Raw genomic sequence first — 23,154 nt, 5'->3', positions numbered from 1 at the left:
TGGCCCAGCCTGGGATGAAGCCATTTATCTGAGCTGCCACCAGGCTGCAGAGCTGAGCAGCAGGGAAAGTGCGCTGGGGCAGAGAGCACAGGAGGCTCTGCGCATCATGAAGGGCCAGTCCAGTGCACCCCTGCAGGCTGGCACCCGGGGACCTGGCCCCACCTTCCCTCCCCCGCTTGGTACGCCACTGCCATACAGTGAGTGCGCAGCAGGCTGGTGCGAGGTGGATTTACTTCCCAGCTGGCTGCACGGTAACTGTTCCTATAAACGAGCCAATGTAAAGCAAGGTGCGGAGAACTGGGCCCGCTGCCGTAGGGAGCAGCCCCTCTCCATTGTGGGGTCTTGTGTGTTAAGGGTCTGGATTCTAAGAAACAAAGTTGTGTTACGCTACAACCTCCCAGCAAGAATATTTGTGTTTGTCGCTAACTTCTCTGTGTGTGTGCTGTCCACATCACAGTTCTCAGTGTGGGGTGGGGGAGGGAATTCTCCTTTGTTCTCAGGGAGACTCGCTCCGTGCTGAGTATTTCTGAAAGTCTGGCTAAGAAGTCACTTTCCTGGACAGCACAAGGGAGCCCTGGCTATGGTCTGAGCACTGCTACTTAGATGACATCTGAAAACACCACATCAGAGTGAGAGCTGCACTGTGAGCCCGTCCTGCAGTTCAGACTGTAACTTGTATTTAATTGCCCAGAAAGCAGTAAATGCAGAGCTCCACAGCCCAACCGCATAACCCCCGTCGCCATGGGAATGTACACTGTGGTTTTTCATTTCACAGTCACACAGTGGGCCTGATCCTGCCTCCCCTGTATAAGCAGGTCAATGGGAGTGCTAGCAATAAAGGATCAGGCCCAAAATATTCAGAAACAAAATCTTACCTAAAAGCAGCTTAATTTTGGGGGGAAAAAAGTTCAGGTTTTATGTATTATGATTTACCAAATAACTCTGTTAATACAGAATGACTATTTCATCACGGTACTAATAAGAATGTTGCATTTTTAAGCACCATTCATCTGAGATCTCGAAGTGCTGCACTGCTGATTAGCCTGTGGGATGCCCAGTGTTACCTGACGGGTGTGTTCAAGGCACACACAGTGAGAGTGTAAAACAAAACACAAATACTCTCCCTGGCAGGCTGCAATGTAACACTGCTTTACGTCTGAGAATCCAGAACTCCAACACACCACAGCCAAATACATATATACAGAGAGAGAAACAAAGCAGACTGCTCCTTAAGGCAGAGAGGCAGAACCAAACCATCCTGCTCCAGGCTGGCTCTATGCAGACTGACTGCAGAGGATCCACATACATGGTCCTGGCTACAGAGCCCCCAAGCCGGCAAGCAGGCCCAGCAATCCCCTCAGGATTTAAAGTGACAACGTGTAATGTTTGCACAGTTTCAATACACCACACTGATCACTTAGCAAAGGACTCTTTAGTCAGCCATTGCTCCAGGGCCCAGGCACCAGGAATCTGGAAGTGTTTTTACTCTGAATCTCCAGGCTGAAGTTTTGTTTTTATTAAAATCCTGCGTTAACATATTTTGGGCCAGACTCTTTAGTGAACGTGAACCCCTCTGAGCCCAGGAGAGTCGGGGTGTCAGGAAGCTGGTTACAACTGGAGCCCTTTGTACAAAATACAAAATTTGTATCTGCATCCGATCTGCGACCCGCAAACATGGTCCGCGGATATAAAGCAGATATCCACAGATTTGCTGGGCTCTCGTTACAAGTATCTGATTCAGAGGGTCAGTCTGTACTGGCTGCAGCCCTGACAAGATAGAGCAGCCTAGGGAACGCTTGAGTGTAGCACAACAAAGCTCCACTCTACCCCCTCCCTACCTCTAACACACCCCTCCCATTAATGTTCAGTCCAGGCTAAAGCTTGGACATTCATTGGCTTAATAATAAAGTACAAAGAAGCCAAATCTTCCCTGTGAGATTCTTTAACTAGTCACAGTGTCACCATTGTCTCAGTGCCCTGTCTTCATTCTGCACCTTTGCTCCCAAGTCAACAGCACTTTCTCTTGCAGAGCTGTTTTTCCCGAGGCTCAATCCCTGGATGGTGGCTCTGAGTGTGATCCTGGCTCTCCTGGCTGTTCTCATTCCCCTGGCCAGTTACTGCTTCTGGAAGCAACACAGAGCGAAAGGTAAAGTGACAAGAGGGGAGAAATTAAACACACACATAACAAGCTATAAACCCGCAGAAGGGGCAGGGTGTTTCAAGTTCTTCAGTCTGTGGAAAGTTATTGGGAGCCCCAGGATGAACATGAGGGTGGGAGATGCCTGCATATTACCCCGTGATATAAGAGGGTGCTCTGGAGCTGGCATCCTCCAACACCTATATAGACAAGTGCTGAGTTACACCGGGGGCTGCTTTAGCCTGCAGGGTACCTAGGATCGGGAAGATGCAAAGGTGGCTAAAATGACATTAGCTCTCGTGTGCCTCTGGGCTGCAGGTTCTGAGCACAGAATCTCACTTTGGAACTTTAGATCCTGGAGCACAATTTTTTTAATCAGAGGGTGGCACACTTCTTTGCTTCTATAGGCTGGGCCCCTCATCCCCACATTGGTTAGAAGCCTGTTGATTTTGCTGAAAATCAGAAAAAAGGGTAAACTTGATTTCCACTAAAATCAGACTTTTCCAGTCTTCTTCTTTTCACCAAGATCACTAGGGTTGTGCCCAATGACACCTAGAGCACAAGGCCTGAAAATGTTGGAATTGACCGAATGCAAGTTTTCAAAAGCTATTGCATTACAGCCAAACAGAAACGCTGCTGAGTTGAGTGTACGGCCTTGCTTTGCTTGGCCAATCGTAATAATGGATTTTCATGAGAGCCTTAACTTCAAGGGAATCAATTTTATCTGGGGATTATTATCTAGATCCAGAAACAGGCCTTTAAATGTATATTCACTAGGGCCCCAATTCAGCAGGGAAGTGAAGCACATGCTGAACTTTCAGCCCAGGAGTCAATCCAGCCCTGTTCAGCAGGTGCTATGTGTTTTGCTGAAGCAGACTCCAAAACAGAAGCTTTTAAGAACACAGGAGTCGCCAGAGCAAACAAGACGAGCCTGTCTAGTCTGGGATCCTGTCTCTGACAGAGGCCCCAGTCTCTGATCCATGACAGTCTTACCTCTCATAATACGGTGACTGAGTTTCCTTATAACCTTGTGCGAGGAACTTTGACAAAGGCTTTTGAAAGTCCACAGAAACCGTTGGCTCACCCTCCTTGTCTCTCTAATATTCTGGGACCAACCCAGCTCCACCAACACTGCAAACACATAAACTGTGTCAGTGGGTTCTCCTTTGTCCACTATTTTATTGACATGCTCAGAGAATTCAGATAGATTTAGGGAGACACCATTTCCCTTTGCAGAAGCTGTTCTGGTTAGACCTTAGCATGGCATGACCATGGAGCTCTGTTACAATCCTATTTTAGTTCTTGTTTCACCCAGTTCAGCAGGTACTGACAGAGAGCTCACTGGCCTGTAATTCTCAGGATTACCCCTGTCAGATTTTCAAGATGGGCACAACATTCCCAGCTCTCTGATTCTCCAGAACAGTAGCTGATTTTAATGAGATGCACATTCGTATTAGCAGCTCAGCTCTATCGCTCTGACATCATTTCAGATCTCCTGGACATTTGCCATTGGGCAGGGATCCCTCAGCACTTGGGGACTTTTGGTTCTTTATCTTCCCAGTTTGTTCCAATATCTCCACTTCACACCCCAATCCCTGATCTTTATTTCCTGAACAGAGCAGCTCCAGGGCAGGTCTCTCCCCAGCACCCTCTATGGTGAAAACAGATGATCAGTTTCTCAGCATTGTCCTTACCCTCCCCAATTGCTCTTTTTATCCCCTGCTGATCCAGGGGACCCATCAATTCTCTCACAGGAATCCTGATTCTGATAGACTGAAATTTCTTGGTCTTTGTTTCATATCCCTGGCTGTTAATTCTTCACATTAAATTTTACCCTATTAATTCCCATCACACACGTCACCTGCTGCACTGTACACCCCTTTCTCTTGGCTTGCAGGGTTAATATTTGCCATGTGCTGAGGGATCCCTGTTTGGCTCTAACACCCTCTTGCACCTGGCCAGGTGGCCAGATGGGGTTACTGAATTACTTCCCTTGCTGATGCCTTTGTTGCCCAGGGGTGCCAGGCTCTGGTTGCTGACGTAGCCTCCAGGCCAGTCTAAGAATTTTAACTTCCCTGCTTTAAGGCCTTTTTGACTCGCTTCCCCTGGTGAGATCATGTGATATTGACGTGTTTCTCTTTGTTTTTTTTTTAGACAAACTCCAGGCTGAGCTCAGTAAGTTCCACTCCCCCCAGTATCACCCTTGTCTGACATTGTCTCCTGCTCAGCCTGTCTGTGTTCAGGGGCATTCTCACCCCTCTGTCTGTGCTTGGTTGCAGGGTGGAGAATCGCCCAGCTCTACGCAGGTACTGTACATCCCGCTGATATTTTATCCAGGGTGAGACCCCTCCTCCCCCTGGGGGCTCTCTGCTCCTTTCCCTGCACAAAGCATTTTCCTATGACATTCAATGGGCTAGAAGCAGCAATGTCACTGGGGCAGGTGGAAAGGGGCAGACGACACCCGGGTTTATTGCAGGGCAGGGACACGCCCCCTGTGGGAAGGGCTGATTGGTGAGGAAATCCTGACCCTGCTGTCAGCTGTCCAGGGCGGTAGCTGGTTCTGCAGGACGGACATTCTCACCTGTCCATAACTGGCACTGAACTGCCCAGCTCTCTCTTCCCAGGATTTGCATGCTCAGACCGGGCTTTAGTAATTCGTTGCTAACATAACATGGCCAGACAGGAGCTGTTCTGTGTCTTCATGGGTTTGGGGCAATGAAGGCCCTGTCCCCACTGCAAGAGCAGACGGGTTTTTATAACCATCTTGTGACACTCCCTTGATCCAGTTACAGCAAATTGTGCCCACATGGCACCTTTTCTGCCTGACAGCTGTGGCTGAGCTGTGTGTGTGTGTGTATATGTGTGTGTTTGCTCCCAGCATGCTGCCTGGCTGTGTGTGCACTAGTGCATGCTGGGAGAGTCTGGTGCAGCTCCAGCGGGGGTCAGAGAACCCAGGGGCCATGCACACACATTGCAGCACCACTGGCCCAGGGGTCCCTGCACTCCGGGGTATCTTACCGCACAGAGCTGGGGCAGGAGGAGGCGGGCAGGAGAGTCACACAAACACCATTGGGGGCCTGTTAGGGTCGCCACCTCTGAGGTCCAAAAAACCAGGACATCTGCCTGCTCCACATACCCCGCCTCACCTGAGCACTGTCTGCCCAGCCCACCCCGGGGGAGCGCCCAGCCCCCGCAGGCTCCTGCCCTGGGGCTGCCCCAGGTACCAAGTATGCCAAGCAGGACACGGCACCAGATCTACCCTCCCCCCTCCGGCAGTGACCCCACAGCCAGTGCCTGCGCGGGGGTGAATGGGCCCTGCTAACCCGGAGCTCCCCATCTCACTGCCAGGCTCCCTCTGTGCCAGCACCGCCACCCGCAGCTCCCCCGTCCCACAGCCCTCGATCACCCCATGGCACAAGACCCTCCCCTCGCCCCCTGGTGCCTGCCCCTTGCCTTGCACCCCTCCCCCGCCACCTTCCACATCCCCCACCAGCCCCTCCCTTCACTCCCCACCCCCCGTACCCTGGTGCCAGCCCCTCCCTTCACTCCTCTGAGCCCCTGGGGCCCCTCTCTTCCCTCACCCCATCTGCCCCCTGGTGCCTGCCCCTTCTCTTGCCCCACATTGGGCCCCTGCTGTCTGTGCCTCCCCTCACCCCCTTTACCCTCTGGGTCCCACCCCTCATCCACCCTCTTCCTCCCTGGTGCCCCCCCCCTTACCCACTGCCCCCATAAGGCTGCCCTTTGCCACACCCCTCTCTCTGCCCCCCTTGTACTCCCTTGCACATCATCCCCCCCATTCTACCCCCAGTACCCGACCCCCCCCCACCCTCCTTGCATCCACCCCACCATTCACCCCCCTCAGCCCTCCTGGTGCCAGCCCCTCCACTCGCCCCACCCCCGTACCCCTGGCACCCACCCCTATTATCCTCACCTTCTCCCCATTAACGACTGCCCCTTTACTTGCCCCCTGGTGCCCCCTGGGGTCTGCCCCTGGGCCCCCTCTCTCTCCCTCTGGCCCCCTTGTGCCTGCCCCTCCCCTCACCCCCCTTGTCACCTTGTCACTCCCCTGCCCCATCCTTTGCCCACCTGGTGTGCGCCACTCCCATTGAGATCCCTCTGCCCCGCCTGCCTGCCCCTTCCCTCACCCCCTCTAGTGTCCTGGAGCCAGCCCCACCTTTCATTCCCCCTCTGCCCTCTGGAGCCCACCCCTCTCCTCCTTCCCCACCCCTTGGAGCCCCCTATACACTCACAACTCTCTGCCCCTGGTGCCTACCACCCTCCCCCTCTGCCTCTTGACATCTGCCCCTTCCCCTGCTACCTCTAGGCCTCTGGGGCCAGCCCCTCCTTTCACTCCCCCTCTGCCTCCCTGGGGCTCCTCTTCCCCCTTAGCGCCCCGACACCCGCCCCTCCCATCAACCCACTCTGCCCCCTGGCACCTGCCCCCCCCCCGCTCTGCCCTCCGGTGATCACCCCTGCCCTAGAAACACCCGCTGTCCCTGGCTCCTGCCTCACTCTGTGCCCCTGGCGCCTGCCCCACTCCTCTCCCCCCACCCCTGGCACTTACCCCTCCTCTTCACTCCCCTCTGCTCCCTAGAGCCCCCCTCTCCTCATTCCCCTGCCCCTTGGAACCCCCAATTCCTCACCCCCTCTGTCCCCTGGTGCCCCCCTTCCCTTGCTTCCCTGTGCCCTCTGGGACCTGCCCCTCCCTCCACCCCCTCTGTCCTCCTGGTGCCTGCTCCTTCCCTTCCCCCCCACTGCCCTTGTGCCTGCCCCTCCCCTTGTACCCCTCCTCTTCTCTCCCAGCATCAGCCTGTCCCCTCCCCCATCCCTGGGCTGCCCTCCCCTGCCCTGCCCCCGCTGACACCTTCCCACCCCACCCCTCCCCCGCTCCTGCTCTCCTTCCCCTCAAGTTCACTCTCAGGGGCAGAGGGGCCCTGACTCCCCTTAACGGGCAACAACCCCCCCCCCAGCGATTAACGGGGACGCAGGTTAATTTCCCTTTGATCCCGTGACCAGCCCCTGCCCCGGCCCTGACTCTGTGACTCTCTCCCCAGTGGACGTGACTCTGGATCCAGACACGGCTCATCCCGAACTCGTCCTGTCTGAGGATCGGAAACGTGTGAGACGCGGAGACACACACCAGGATCTGCCCCACAATCCGGAGAGATTTGATACTCGTCCCTGTGTGCTGGGCACTGAGGGGTTCCCGGGCGGGAGGCGTTACTGGGAGGTGGAGGTGGGAGACAAGACTCACTGGGTTCTGGGGGTTTGTAGGGAATCTGCGAGCAGGAAGAGGTGGGTCACATTCACACCTGAGGATAGATACTGGGTCATGCGGCTGTGGGATGGTAAATACAAGGCCCGCACCTCCCCCCCAACTCCCCTCCCCGTGAGCGTCAGGCCCAGCCGGGTGGGGATTTTCCTGGACTATGAGGCGGGCGAGGTCTCATTTTACTATGTCACTGACAGGTCCCAGCTCTTCACTTTCACTGACACCTTCTCCGGGACGCTTCGCCCTTATTTCTATCCTGGTGTCAATGCTGGGGATGAAAACGCGGCTCCCCTGATCATCTGCTCGGTCCCAGCCCAGGCCGGAGGGAATCTCTGACCCTGACAGCGATACCCACGGCAGAGACTGTCCCCTCCCAGCGCTGAGGGGCTAAAGGGCATCACCCGCCTGCCCCCCCCCCACCCCTCAGTGCCCAGCACCAGGCCTGTCAGATGGGGGAGGGGAGAGGGGCAGAGAAGGGGGTGGGGGGAGCCGGCTGCTGGGTTCGTTGGGTGGGGGTGATGCTGAGGGGGAGGGGAGGGGACTGCAGCAGCAGGAAGGGAAGAGCTCTGGGTAATGTAACAAGGGGGGAGGAGGAAGAGCCCCTGGCAGAAATGGTGGGGGAGAGGGGTGAGGGGGATCCCAGTGAGTGTGACAGGGCCAGTGAATGGAGGGGAAGGTCCCGGCATTTCCTGCCTTGGGGGCAGGGGTGAGAACGCCGGGGCCCTGCTGTACGGGCCGCTCTGCGCTGCAGCCTCAGCCTGTGGGGGGAGCTGGTCCCAGCGCGATGGGGAGTGGGTGGGGTGCGGGGAGAGCTGGGGGAGGGGATTCGGTAGCTGGGCCAGGAGAAGTGGGGTGAGAGCCCAGCCCCAGAGATGTGTGAGCAAGGGGCCAGGCTGGGTGAATGGGAACCGCTCACGGGAAGAAGCCAGGCAGCTTATCCCCCTTCCCATGTGTTTGCAGCGCCCCGCTGCAGTGCGACAAATGGCTCCCGGCACAGGGTGATACTGGTAGGGAATATGGACAGACAGCTCGTGTCTTCTGCCGCCCCTTCACATGTTGCTGCCCCTGTCACCTTTCCCCATCCCATGTCCCAGGGGTAGCAGATGGTGACGGATGGGGATCAGTCACTCCTGTCAGAATTTCTACCCCTGTGAAATCTGAGTGTAAAATCCAGAGAGGAAAAAAGAGAGATTGTTCTAATGTAGAAAGTGTCTTTCCTGTAACAAGGTGTCAATATGTTAATTTACATTTCAACAATATGCCTCTAAACAGATTTGTAGAAATGGAATTAACATTTATTTTTTGTCTTCACTCACACGTACATTGACATTTAACTTCTCTAAACAGCATCATTGGTATTTCAACTGTGTCATTTCAAGAAATACAAAATATTTATCCTAATAAAACAATGATAGAGCTGTCAGACCAGGTTGTTCAGTTCCACGTGCATCATAATGACCATGTCTTATAAACATCCCAAAAGTACGTGTTGTGCAGCTGCTCTCTCTCTGTCTTTGCTTATTGTCTTCACTGGTTCCCATGGGAAGGCATGACACATACACCTGCCTTCTGCAGGACTCACACTGCACCACTGAAAAGTAATAAGGTGAAAAAATGATGTCAGCGAACTAACTGTGCAAAATATTATTTCAATGAACTCAGAGAAGATTATAAAATACTATTCCTTGAACTGCTGTTAGAATTATTTCATGTCAGTTTTATCCTTCTAGCTACTGTGATGGAGCATCTGCCCCAGACGAGCCGCTAAGGGGTTACAGAGCTCTAGAAAGGCTGTGCAGGAGGCAGCCAATTAGAGATGGGCTGAAAGGAGCAGCCAACCGGGGCCCAGCAGGCACATATAAGAAGAGCTTCAGGGCAGAGTAGGGTTAGTCTGTCCCTGGAGCTTGAGAAGGGGGGAGAACTAGCTGTCTTGCAGGGTGAGGTTAGTGAGTGGTTTGGGCAGAGCAGTGCTGCAGGCAGGGGCTGGGGTAGCAGCTAAGGACAACTCTTGGCTGGCAGTGGGGATTTGCAGGCTGAGGCCCTGCACGAATGGTGCAAAGGGGGTTGAAGGCTGTGGGGAAGTGGCCCAGAGAAATGAGCTGAGAAGTTGAAGGGCATGCAGCAAGTAGCTGCCTTCTATAGGGTCCCTAGGCTGGGAGCTGGAGTAGTGGGTGGGCCTGGGTCTCCCCCTTTGCCACTGGGGAAGTAGCCAGACAGTAAAGTGCACTTGCCACTGAGGGAAGTAGCTGGAGAAGGATTTCAGAGATGTCTCCTGGCAGTGGGCAGCACAGATCACTGCAGTCCTGAGAGAGGGGTGGGTCCAGGAACCAAGCAGAGGATGGGTGTTAGCTAGCAGACCTAGACCCCAGTGTGGTGGGGCATCTGCACTGCACTGGCCAGGAAGGGGTTAAGAGGGCCCTTGAAGAAGCAGCCAATGGGAAGGAGCTGTGGGATAACCAATCAGGGCCCAAGAGTTCAATATTAAAGGGAGCTGCCAAGCAGGACAGGAGCAGTCAATCCCAGGAGTTCCTGGAGGGAAGGCTCAGGCTGGCTGCCCTGCAGGTGGAAGGAGGTCAGGCCCAGGACAGAGCAGGGGCTGACTGCTGGAGCTCAGCAGAGCAGGTACCCTGATACAAGGGTGGAGGAGGTGCTGGGGCTGCGGGGAAGTGGCCCAGGGAAGTCTGTTGAGTGGTGGTAGGTGGTAGCTGCTGGAAATGTGGGGGGGGTGGAGCATGGATTGTGACTTCGCTGGAGGGCTGGGCCAGGAAGAGGGCGGTGGGTCCTTATGGTGGCGAGATGGGCTACGGGTGAGCCTGAGGAAGGGTGACAGAGCCCAGGCTGCGGATGTGGGCATCCGCTTGAGCTATTCTTCAGCTCACCAGCAGGAAGCACCAGTCCATTGGTGAGGGCTGCAAGTATGTCATACCCAGAATAGCCAGCAGGAGGCACCAGTGTGGTGAGTTGACTCAGTTACAGCTACTATGATCAGTAATAAAGACAGGATCCTCCCTCCTTTGTTCTCCTTCTTAACTTGATTAACAAGACACGGTCGCCAACCAAAAATGCTATTTCCCTACATATAGAAATCTCTGCTACCACATCCTTTTTTTTTGGTATGTTTTTGTTTTGAAATATTGTCCACAGCCAATGTACTGTCCATATCCCCTGTTGATTTCAAGGAACTACCGGGCTCTCTGTGTTCTTGGTTATCAGGACACAATAAATGTTGTTTGGCGAATAAGTGGAGCAGGGGTTGTATTCCTTCACTGAATAATCACAGATTAACTTCATTGCATTAAAGCTGTGGGCACTTCTCATGAAATGTTGTGAAACTTCACTGGGAAACCTTCCTTCTTAGCCATACATCAGTCCAAAGGGTGATATTTTTGTTGTTGGGTGAGGTTTAGAGCACAGACTATAAAGCTGCTTCAAGAAATTCATCCCAATTTCTGAGTTTCATCGAGCGTCTTCTGGAATGCTTCTGTAAGAAATGACTGACTGGTCTCATTTCTTGACATTAGTGAGTGAATCTGAGCAAAGTCTGAGGGGAGGCACATCACAAGGCATGTCTGATGACATCAAATGTCATAAAAGCACTGCAGACAATGTTCATTTGTAAATATCTGCTGGTGAATGGGCTGCCCCTTCTGCTCCTGGAACCTCTCTGGGAATTAAGCAGCGCACACAGTCTCTGAAGCTGCAGGGCCCCCCTGGCTTGTCTGAGCAGCCCTGGATTGGAGCCAGGGAACTGCCTGATATTGGGACACAGCCACGGTCCTAGAGACACTGGCACTGGGCTGAACCCAGCCGCTCTGGGTGTCTCCTAAGCGTTGTCAACTGTCCATCAATGTACAGATGGTCAGTAAAATATGTACAATTTTAACACTGTCCATAAACCCGTAAATGAATGAAAATGTCCATGAGATTGGGTAGAAATATTGTGTTTTGACACTGATTGTCATTATTCAGAATCATTTCTTGTATCATAAAACGACACTGACCCTGCCTCTTCAATTTCCTGTTTTCTATTATTGCACACACCCAACTAACCCGACTGATCAATTAAGTGCAGCTAAAACAACTGTATAATTCTGAATTCCTGTGTACAGAACACTGGGAATAGGGACACTTCTGTGACATGATTGTGTTTGTGATATTTTTAGTGATGTCAGTAACAAGTTGACCATGTCAGTAAAACAAAAATCAACTTCACATCTTCACCTCAGCAAAAACTAAAACGTAAGGTTGGCCACCCCTCCCCTTAGAGCTGGGGTCACTTTTTCAGTGTGTTGGAGAAGGGGGACGTGCTCCCCCAGCCTCACTCTGCTCAGTGTCGATATTATCGCAGGGCACAAACCAAGGAACCCAAACCAGCCCCCAGAACCCTTGTCTGTGTTTGCAGGAGCAAAGCCTGAGCTGCCTGCAGCATGTGAGGGAGGAGAGAGAAGAGCTCCTGGGACTGAAATGCGACTGGGACAAGGACAGTGGGAGGCTCCTGGTAGGTGCCCTGCCCTGCCCAGAGCAGACTGGGGAGCAGGCGGGCAGAGCTCTCACCGTGGCTGCTTCTGTTGGCTGGTGGTGACAGGTCTCTACAAGGCCGGGTGCCCTGAGCAGCAGCCTCTGGTGAGTCGCGCTGGAGAGGCCGGTGCAAAGGGCAAGAGTCTAAGGAGAGATTCTGGGGTAAGCAAGAGAAATTGTGGAGAGACCCTAAAGTGGCCGAGCTCAGGGCGTTCTGGCTGCTCAGCCTGTAGCTGGTTTCGTGGGGCAGAGACCAGGTGCCACGGCTGTGGCAAACCGCCGGCTCCATCCCCAGGAGGAGCTCACCTGGCCAGGCTATTTACAGGAACTGTCACTATGAACTGTGGGTCTGCTGCTGGGTCTTGGTCACTCGCTGCTGGGAGGGGTTTGGGAGAGACTTGCCTTGTCGCTAGTGCAGGAAAAATCCTCTGGGGACAGGAGCTTCCAGCCTGACAAGCAGCAGGGGAATGTGTAAAAATAAACTAAGGTTGGGGGTAGCCAGGGCCCCGGAGGGGACAGCAGGGGTGAGAAACACCAGGAGAGTTTACAGCATTTCTGTAGAGAGGTTCAAGCCCCATCTGTGTGCTCTGCAGGCAGTGCCAGGATCTCAGGCTCACACTGCAGTTCCCATCCAGGAAGCTGCCGGGAGGACAAGGTGGGAATCTCTAGTCTCTCAGTATTTATCCAGGATCATTAAATCCTGCGAGTCTCTTTTGCCTTCTTCTCCCTTATTTATTTGGTGGAGACGTTCTTGGTGTGAAATCCACATGGGGATATGTTGCTCACCCTTGTAAGTTGCAGGAACACTTTGCTGATATTTTTTGCTGGCTGGTGAAACTCTGAGAAGTCCTGGAACTTCCCAAGCCGAATGTGACGGAGTCTGTGAAGATGAGTATGGTGAGAGGTTGACAATCCCAGGGTGGAAGGCAAGTGTCTGGCTTTTATCTGGAAAAATCAAGGATGAAGCCATATTCCCTGCGTGCCTGACTTTTTGCCGGTCTCTCACTGCCACAACATCAAACTTCTCCACTAGTAATTTCACGTGCAGGATCTTGGGTAGAATGTTTCTTGAAAGTTTGGGGCAAATCAAACAAGAGACGATGGAGAAATAATGGGTCGGACATTGAGCAGGACAGCACTTCTGGGACACTTTCCTGACATTAGTTTTGGCTCATGTTGCCAAGCCTGAGTGTGCAACAAACACCAAAGGAATTTTAAAGGAGGTTTTTAAAATTGAACTGGGCCTTTTTTTTTTTTTTTTTTTTTTTTTTTTTTGCTTTTTCTGCGTAGTGGTTGGGGAGTGTTCTTTCTGCTGGTCTGATAATGTAGGAATGGCAGGTCACGTCTTCGCTGGCTTTGTTGGAGAACTCTTGGGAAGGCTCCAGGAAGTTTTACTTTGAGCTAAACTCCTTCATTAAAGGGCTGGAGACGGTGAATCTTTTACAGACGTTTTATTTACTCCAAATGTTCATTCGCTGCTGATGTTAAATAAGTGTTTGACAATTCTGACTCTAAACCCTTCTTCCTCTTTTCTGTCCAGTGTAATTCACTAGCTCTCTAGTCACTGCACAGCCTTGTCCACACACACATTGTGCTGCTTTAACTCTACTAGTGTAGTTACAACAGCACAACTGCTGCTGTGGGTGCAGTTATAACGGGGCTTGTCTAAGGAGGAAAGTTACAGCAGCATAAGGCAAGGTGAGAATTTAAACCACTATAGTTACACTGGTACCATTCCCCTGGTCGATGCTCTTAGTCTAGAGGGGCTTCTAGACTGACAGAACTGTGTCTGTGCAGGGTTGTGCTGATTTAACTCTTTAATTAGAAAAATCACCCCCTGAAATAATTACACCAGAATTAAAACTTTGTACAGACCAAGCCTAACTAACGGTACATTTTATTTTCAGTGATGACTGGTTTAGGACAGGTCTATACTTCAAATTTCAGTGGCACAGCTGTACGGGCTGTTCCCCCTGTCACCGCTAGGGGCAGTGTGTGTCCAGGTTCCATTCTCACTGACCGTTCAGGGAATAAGTTATTCCCATAAACTGCATTTGCTCCAGGGGGACAAGGTGAGGTCTGAAAGCAGCTAAGTGCGATGCGGGGTATTTCTATGAGGGCTGGGCAGAGAGGCAGATGGACGTGGCACCATCACCAACAGCATCAGGTAGTGGGAGATACAACATCACCTGGAGAGAGTCAAAGACGTGACCCCCCCGGCTCCTGGAGTGGTTCAGCTCTCTACAGCGGGACCATTCCCCCTCCTGCCTGCGGTGGGTTATAACTGATGCCATGGGGGGGAGTCTGGGAGCAGGCACGGGAATCCTAAATTCAGTGAATCTACACGCACTGAAAAATACGGTTAGTGCGGTAATATCTTTACATCACAGTATTGTGCAGGGGCAGGAGCACCAGATTGCTGAGCAAGTACAGACTGGGGTAGACACAACGGATTGACAATGGCACATGTGAAAACATGTGAAACAAGCGTTCTTGGCTCAATACGCCACCATGCAAGAATTGTAAATAAAACAGTCTCAGCCCGATGGTGCTCAGAGCAGCTATTGTTTTAACTGAAAGAGAGACGGATTGTCTTCGAGCCAAAGATATAAAGGTTCGAATCCCCTATTAACAAAGCACAAAGAGAACCTTTTTCTTCCTTATGTCTCCAAATGGTATAAACCTCTGGAATCTGATGTACATACATCCTCCCTACCAGGGCGTGTTACTATCCCAGCAATGCAAGCTCAACAACATAGGGGTCAGCGTACCCTATGGCCCTTTCTAGCTCTCCCAGTTCTCCAGGAAAAACACATTTGGGCTCAACGTTTGGTGGGAACATACTTAAGTAACAAAGGGAAAGTCACAGATCACCGCCTGTGTTCCAGATGGACAGCACAACAGTGGGTATGTCCCTCCTTGCCAGTATTAGAAGAGCCATGTTCTTTACAAAACAAAGGTCTGGCAACTTGCGATTGGGATGAAATGACTAATAGAACCGCCAAGGTGTACTAGAGTAAACTAAGTTGTGTCTGTGTCGTTGGATTAAAAAAAATTGTTTGGGAAGGAAAGCAAATTTCAAAACCTCCTGTACAACAATGTATATGTGCAACGTCACCATGATTCAGACACCCAGTGTAACCAATCCACAAGAATAATAAAATTAATGTGAGGAATACAAGCAATGTTGTACATTTTAATTTTTCTTTAGAAGCTAATTGAATAAATTTGTATAAATTAATAAAGGAAAATAAACAAATTTGCCAACGAACCAAAGCTCCCCAAACCCAGGCTCAAACACGCAGTTGGGCTTTTCTACATCAGAGATTAAAAATATTAAAACGGTCTACACAGGCAAAACAAATGATAATACACCATTGATATAATATTGTTAAGAAATGGGCACCCTCTTGGACATCCGCTTGAAATGTTATGTTACAGCCTATTATCATTTTCTTTGGCCTACTTGGTATAATGTTTTTTGGATATGTGGTATTTGCTGCCGGATTAAAAAAAAATAAAAAATGTACCTTAAGTTAAAACCACAGGCTCCAATTGTCTCTCATACATTGCCCTTAAACAATTACATAAAATGTGACCTATTCAATAGTTTGAAGGTTTTGAAGGGTCAAAAAGGGGATAACGTAGGGGTACATTCATAACATCAAAAGAATTTATTGTTTTAAATGAATTTTTTATTAAATTAATAACATACACTCGTGAATAAAACCATGTTCATTCATAAAACCGTGTTCATTTATAAAACCACACATTCATAAAAGCATGCTCATTCATAAACCAATGCAGGGTACTCATTAGGAAAGCCACTTAATAGAGTGGCTCTGGTTCACTCACTATGAAAGCCGCCCTTCGGTATAAAAATAGTTATCACCGGTAAAGCTGTCTTTAAGCCACACGTCTTTAAATCACATGCTGCTTGTCCTTTTGTTGTTTGTCACTTGTCCTCTCACTGTCACTGATAGAAATTGTTATAAAAATTGTCTTCATAGAAATTGTCTTTTAAGTAACTCATTTCCTTATTGCCAACAATAGAAGTACCGTTCCTGTGAAGTAGTCATTCCTTAACATTGTCACTAAATCACTCTCACAAACCCTGGGAGGCAGGCCAGTCCTCGCTTCCAGACAGCCCCCAACCTGAAGCTAACACTCACCAGCAACTGCACACCATGCAACAGAAACACTAACCCCGTTGCCAACTCTGCCTGCATATCTACTCAAGTGACACCATCACTGGTCCTAACCACATCAGTCACACCATCAGGAGCTCGTTCACCTGCACATCTACTAATGTGATATACGCCACCATGTGCCAGCAATGCCCCTGTGCCATGTACATTGGCCAAACCGGACTGTCACTGCGCAAAAGAATAAATGGACACAAATCACACATCAGGAATGGTAACCAGTAGGAGAGCACTTCAGTCTCCCTGGACACTCAGTAACAGACTTGAAATTTGCCATACTTCAATAAAAAAAAATTCAAAAACAAACTCCAGCAAAAAACTGCAGAGCTGGAACTCATACGCAAACTTGACACTATCAGACGAGGTCTGAATAGAGACTGGGAGTGGCCAGCCCACTTCAAAAAATAATGTTCCCTCTTTTGACATTCACACCTTCTCAGCAACTGTTGTGAATGGCCTCATCCACCCTGATTGTAGTAACCTCGTTAACACTCGCCCTCCTCACTGTGATGTAACTCACCATCCTTGCATGTGTAGATAGACCTACCAAACTGAAGTTTTCACTTCATGCATCCAACCAAGTGGGTTTCTGCCCACGAAAGCTTCTGCCCAAATAAATGTGTTAGTCTTCAAGGTGCCACAGGACTCTCGCTGTTTTATTGTAACTAAAGTAACTCTGTTTAATCGCTTGTTCTATAACATTCTAACCAACGTCTGACATGGTTCCAGATTGTAACTGAATCTCCATTTTGAAGAAGTATACTGCATTTTGTATTAGCTAGTCTAAGTCTTGCTGAAAATTCATTTAGGCATCTATAATTTCATTTAAATATGTAAATGAGTATGAGTGATGGAATCAGTGTCTATCCCCAGCCTGTCCTGATGATTGGGTGGAGTACAAACGCCAGTACCACCTTGATGGCTGAAAAAAGCAGACAACACCCTGGAAAAGCAAGAAGAATCCACCTTAGAAAAAAACAAAAAAAACATTAAGATAAAAGTCACGTCTGTAACTGACTGCTGATCAACGGTCACACCGAACCCTGAAGCAGCGTGACACAGCAGGATCCATAGACTCACCTTAGAACTAAAACATAAAAAGATGGGTGAAAATGAAAGCTTTGGGTAACATTCTGCATAGCAACATCAGAGAACATTGGTGCGCGCCCGACAGAGACTCTGCTCCTCCTTGTGCCTGGCTTCCCTGGCCAGTTAGACGCCACGATTAGCTGTAGAACATTTGTGTGTGTGGTATTAATTATGAATGCAATTGTGTTTTCTCATAATAAGCATGGCATATTGCCTTGTCCTCTGAAAAAAATCCCATGTGTTTCCATCAGCCTAACAATGTATCCAGTTTAAACACACCATCTCCAGCTGTTTGGCCAATGACTGTGCTACCCCGACCCAGCTGAACTGTTTTTATTTCTCCAAATGTTACCCAGATTGCCAAGACCTATGGCAACACTTGGCCAGCAAATTTGAATTAAACACAGATTCCTTAGAAAAGAAAAGGGAGGAGGAACTAGGCCAATGATTCTTTGCTATCCAATGGAAACAAATTTTAGCCACTGCTCTGAACTGCTCCTTGGATCTGTGTTTAAGATTAATCTAGCTGACAATGCTACGGAGAATGCATGGGACCCCTCAACAACTGTTCAAAACTGATGCTGTTAAATCAGACAAATCTTGGGGCTGTGACTGAGCAGGTGCTAACTTAACTCACAGACTCTGGGCCTGCTCCGACACCCGCAGAACTGAACTGCAGAATTAATTCTTTTCCTATCAAATAAAATTGTGTAAAAAGACAAACAGATAATTTAAAACCTGATGGATGTTAATTGGAAGCTGAATAAACCTGAAACACTTTAGTTATGCAGAGAACTAATAATTGTTAAAAGACAAGTCCTACAAAAGGAAATCCAAAAAGTGACCAGCAGTGGCAGACTGGAGCACAGACATTGTAAGCTTGGCGACCATGGAAAGAATTGAAAACCATCCCAGAAACACCCCAGAACAATTCTCAGAGCTCTGGGATGTTTTCCTGGCAGTATCTCACTGATCCTATTTAATATATGGGGGCCCCTTAGCTTCCCCCTGATCTAAACCCACTTCCTTCCTGCCCGTCTCTATCTCTTTCCTCTGAACTTTCCCTCTATTTGTTATTTTAACTTATTTTCTCTTTAACTAGTTGGATTTTTGGAAGCAAATCTTGTTTCTCCTAAATTGTGTAATACAAATAATTGATTTACATTTTACCCTTCATATTATAGATATCTTTCAAATGTATCTGAGGTTAGCTAGCAAATGGCTGATACATTGTGAGCTGTTAATGTGTTATGAGAAGTTTAGGTGCCATTGGTTATGTCTGTTTGTTCTGTGTGTGTTTGTAGCTATTTAAAAATGTAATAAAAACATAACATGACAAACCAAAGCCAGACCCAACAACTGCCCTGGCCCTGGCTCTGTCTGCCCTGCCCCGGGGCTGTGACACTGGCGGTGACTCGCTGCAGCTCAGCCCGGCCCGCTGGGAACAGCAGGAAGGGAAACGCCCCAGCCAGCGCCAGCCAAACCGGCTTCTCTGAGCTCAGGGAAGGGAAAGTGAAACTAACCCGCAGCGGCTGTTCCCGGCCCGGGCGGAGGAGCCATGGCTGCTGCCGGGGAGCTGGCCGGGAGCTTCCAGGACGAAGTGACTTGCTCCGTCTGCCTGGAGTATTTCACAGAGCCGGTGACTATCGAGTGTGGGCACAACTTCTGCCGAGCCTGCATCAGCCAGTGCTGGGGGGAGTCGGAGCCAAACTTCCCCTGCCCCCAGTGCCGAGAACCCGCCCAGCAGAGACACCTGCGGCCCAACAGGCAGCTGGGCAACGTGGTGCAGTTAGTGGTGCCGGAGCCCGAGGGGGAGAGTGTGTGAGAGACACCAGGAGGCTCTGAAACTCTTCTGTGAGGAGGATCAAGCCCCCATCTGCGTGGTGTGTGACCGATCCCGGGCTCACCGCGCTCACACCGTGGTTCCCATCGAGGAGGCTGCCCAGGAGTACAGGGTAGGGCGCAGTTATCGCCATGGCTGGGAGTTACAGGCCCAGCCTCTGCACTCACAGAGCCCCTGGCCTGGGTCTGACCAGCCCCGGATTGGAACCTGGGAAGTGCCCGATCCCGGGACCAAAGAAGGTTCCTGGGGCTGATGGTGCTGGGGAGGAGCCGGGCCGGGCCCAGCAGCTCTGCCCGGGGAGTTCCCTTGGAGCTGGGGTCAGTCACTTTTCAGTGGGTTGGAGAAGGGGACGTGGTTCCCCAGCCTCTGCTCAGTGACGATCCCAGGGCACAAAGCAAGGACCCGAACCAGCCCCCAGAGCCCTTGTCTGTGTTCGCAGGAGCAAATCCTGAGCCGCCTGCAGCGTCTGAGGGAGGAGAGAGAAGAGCTGCAGGGCCTGAAATCCGACTGGGACAAGGAGAGCGAGAGGCTCCTGGTAGGTGCCCTGCCCCGCCCAGCAGGTTTGCACAGGGGCGCCAGCGACAGCAGCAGGGGGAGTCTCTGCCCTGTTTGGTGTCTGTAATTCAGGAGGGTGAAGGATTTCCAGGGTCGATGCAGTGAGGGAGTTTAGGGCATTTTAAACAGCGCGGGGCAGACTCTGCTCTCAGGTACCTGGTGTAAATCAGGAGTGACCCACTGAAGTCAGTGGGGTTAGGGTCAGATGCTCTGTGACCCTGGTGTTAATTCCCGCTGAAGTCAGGGGGTCACACAGGGTAGCTGGGAGCAGCCTCTGGCTCTGCCTCTGTAGCACTGGGGGTGAGAGGAGACTAGAACTGCTGAATGTGCACAGGTGTCGCAGGGGGTCAGGGGGAAGCTGGGGGAGACATTTGCTGCTCCCAGGGTTTGAGTGTCAGACATTTCCAGTGATGCCATCGGGTGTTTGGGCAGCAGCGTTTGCCAAGGCCTGGTCTACACTGAAATCTGTTGCTGGTACCGTGATGGGGTTTGGGGGGATGATTTTTTGGTGACATTTTTTACACTTGGCCAGAGCCCTGGTGTAGACACAGTTCTACTGGCAGAGAAGTGACATGAAACGCTCTGTGCAGCCTGGACAAGGCTTTGTGCCATTTCCCATGATCCCCGCTCTCCCCGTGTCCCTGCCCTGCCCTGCCCCTCTCTGTGCCCCCCAGAGGCAGACGGAAGTGGAGAGGCAGCTGGTGGTGTCCGAGGTTGAGCAGCTGTGCCAGTTCCTGGCTGAACAAGAGCGCCTCCTGCTGGCCCGGCTGGGGGAGCTGGACGAGGAGATCGGGAGGAGGAGGGAGGAAAAAGCCACCCAGCTGTGCGAGGAGATTTCCCGGCTCAGCGCCCTGATCACGGAGCTGGAGGAGAAGTGTCAGCAGCCGGTGCCTGAACTGCTGCAGGTGAGACCGTGTCAGACGCGCCCAGAGCCCAGCGCAGGGAGGGGACGGCCCCTGAGTCACTTGGGGCTCAGGGTAACTCAGTGCAGAGAGCGCGGCCTGGTGAGTCTGCAGGGCCAGGGGCCCGGAGTCTGCAGAGAAACAGGAGTTTGGACCGTCAGGGAGGGAGGCTGGTGAAAGGCTGTTCCTGCCCCAGGGCTCAGTGCAGGGGCCCGGCCGTCCCTGCAGAGCAGCTGGTGGGAAAGGGGCTCTGCTCGCACTAGCACAGCCCTTTAGTGCCTCCACCCCACTGGGGAGCAGCCTGTGGGGCTGGGGCTGTCGGGGCAGTGGCTGGGCTGGGCCGTGGGCACTGACTCTCTGCTCTGTCTCTCGTTCCCCTCTAGGGTGTCAGAAGCGCCGTGAGCAGGTACGTCTGGGGTTGTCTGCCCCTCACGCCCCGTCGTGCTGGGAAGAGGCTCAGAGACCCGGCTACAGACCCAGCCCCCAGATCCCCGACCGTGGGACAGTCTCATCCTCTGGATCCAGCCCCTCTCCATCCCCATTGCCATGGGACGGCTGGAGCTGTGGCTCTGTGACCCATCCTGGGGAGGGGATCGCCCCACAGCTCTGGGCTGGAGAACCCTGCGTGGAGTCAGGCTGGCTCAGGGGATCATTACTGGGGTGAGGACCTGGCCCCAGCTCTGTCATGGCCCAAAGCCTGTCCCATGTGAGGAGGTCCAGAGGTGAAAGAGAGGAGTGTCCCAGCTCATGCCTCAGAGGGGCTGTTTCCCCTTGGAGGCTGAGAGGAGATGCTGAGGAGCGGCTGGGACTGGACAATGGGCCCCTCTGTCAGCCCTGGGAGCGGCCCCTCCCACCCGCTCCCCTTTCTGGCTTTGGGGGGGGGAAACTTCAGGCTGAGGAGGGAGAGGAATAAACACACTCGTGTCTCTGCAGGGGAGAGGAGGCGACGTCTCCACATCCGGTGCCCAAATCCCCTGAGCTGGAAAAGAGAATCCGGGATTTCCCTCGAGAGAACAATCTCCAACTGTTTCCAACTGTTTCCAGTTCTAACTGTTTCCCAAAAACAGTTAGCCTGAGGCAGACACCCAGCAGGGTAAACTACAGACGTTTCCAGTCACCCTGATACCTCTGTCTTACGCTTTGTAGGAGTTCATACAGGACATCACGTGAGGCAAATGTCCCGCTTGGATTGGACTTAACTTTACACCCCGAAAGGAAGTGGAGCTGGGTGGCTGACTTGCAATTCAATCAAACACTTTGTATCTTTCCCCATGTTAAATACGTCTGAGGTGTTTTTAAAGATTAGCCAAGCTAATTGTTTATCACTGTCTGTAGTTATTATTGCAATGCACTAAGGCCTATAATTAGCTATAAGAAGTGCACAAGTGTACTAATGGCTGACAGTGCAGCAGCGACCTCTATGGCTCATGGTGCTGGTACAGCGTATTTATGCAAGTTTTCAGTTTCAGAAGTTTGTCCTCTATTTATTTACTTCTAAAACAAAAAAACCCCAAACTTTTACTCTGACTATGTGAAGGCCTTCGCTATTATAAAAGAACACATTATAACGTTGATTTTGCTTACTACGTATGGGTTTAGTATAAAAATTTCATAGGAAAGATCCAAATTAGAACTCTAGCCTGTGTCCCTGTACATAGGTTGTTAAACCCCGGGAATTTCTGGGAGCAGATTTAACGGGACCATATCCAGTAATGAGGGAGAGATACCAGTGTGTACTGACCGATACAGATGGTTTTTCAAAATAAGTGGAAGGATTTCCACTGAGAACTAAAACAGCAGGTGAGGCGGAGAAGAAAATCTGTAAAATGATCTATTGACATGGCTGTCCAGAGCGGATGCTGATGAATCTGGATTGAATAATGAGGTAATAGTTTGCATTTGGTGTTATGTTCAGTGTATGGTCACTACACAAACATGGCAGTGTGACAGGGGGCTGTTAGCAGCTGCACACTGAGCCCTTTGGGAGCCAGCACCATGCTCACTGTGGTTAGAGGAGGAGGGTCTGAGGTAGCCTGATGAGGTGACGAGATCACCAGCTGGGTCATGCTGAGAAGATAAAACAGCGAGAGGCCTGTAGCACTTTAAAGACTAACACATTTAATTTCTGCAGGCATAAACTTTCGTGGGCTCCAACCCACTTCGTCAGATGGGTTACAGCCCACAAAAGCTTATGCCTGCAGAAATTAAATGTGTTAGTCTTTAAAGTGCTACAGGACTCTCGTTGTTTTTCTGGATACAGACTGACACGGCTACCCCTCTGGAACGTTTCACCACTGAGAAGAAAGCTGCAGTGTAAAAGGCTGAGCCAGGGAGCAGGAGGGAGGCTCCACATAATTGCTGCTACGTTGTGATACATCTGGATCATAAAAAGTAGGAAATACACTTGGTGCAGGTATCCTCGTGGACTGTTAAATTATTTTGTATATTAACCTGCTTAACAACATATTTCCCCGTGCAATAAGATTGCATAAGAAACCCTAGTAATTACCCATAATTTCAGAGGGAAATAGGAAGAGGAACACAGGTATTTCTGAAGGAAATTTATGGAAAAATTTTCTATTTTCAGCTTAACCTTTCCCTGTGTCAAAACTGGGAATAACAGAGCTTCACCA

The 23,154-nt window shown here is 51.0% G+C and overlaps 1 protein-coding gene and 1 pseudogene across 1 annotated transcript in view; both read left to right on the top strand.

The window, feature by feature from the left end:
• Positions 1-7,820, top strand: part of LOC137144482 (zinc finger protein RFP-like) — a 30,829-nt gene extending 23,009 nt beyond the window's left edge. The window contains exon 8 of the mRNA XM_067534839.1: positions 7,192-7,820. Coding sequence (XP_067390940.1) covers positions 7,192-7,745 — 554 coding nt within the window. The 3' untranslated portion in view covers positions 7,746-7,820. The remainder of the gene's footprint in view (positions 1-7,191) is intronic.
• Positions 7,821-18,561: 10,741 nt separating this feature from the next.
• Positions 18,562-22,348, top strand: LOC137144483 (zinc finger protein RFP-like; annotated as a pseudogene).
• Positions 22,349-23,154: the final 806 nt, after the last annotated feature.

This window comes from Emydura macquarii, unplaced genomic scaffold, assembly GCF_026122565.2.
Source record: "Emydura macquarii macquarii isolate MOO-44397 ecotype Brisbane River unplaced genomic scaffold, CSIRO-AGI_Emac_v2 contig_3454, whole genome shotgun sequence".
Classification (NCBI taxonomy): domain Eukaryota; kingdom Metazoa; phylum Chordata; order Testudines; family Chelidae; genus Emydura; species Emydura macquarii.
This window is presented reverse-complemented; position numbering and strand designations above follow the sequence as displayed.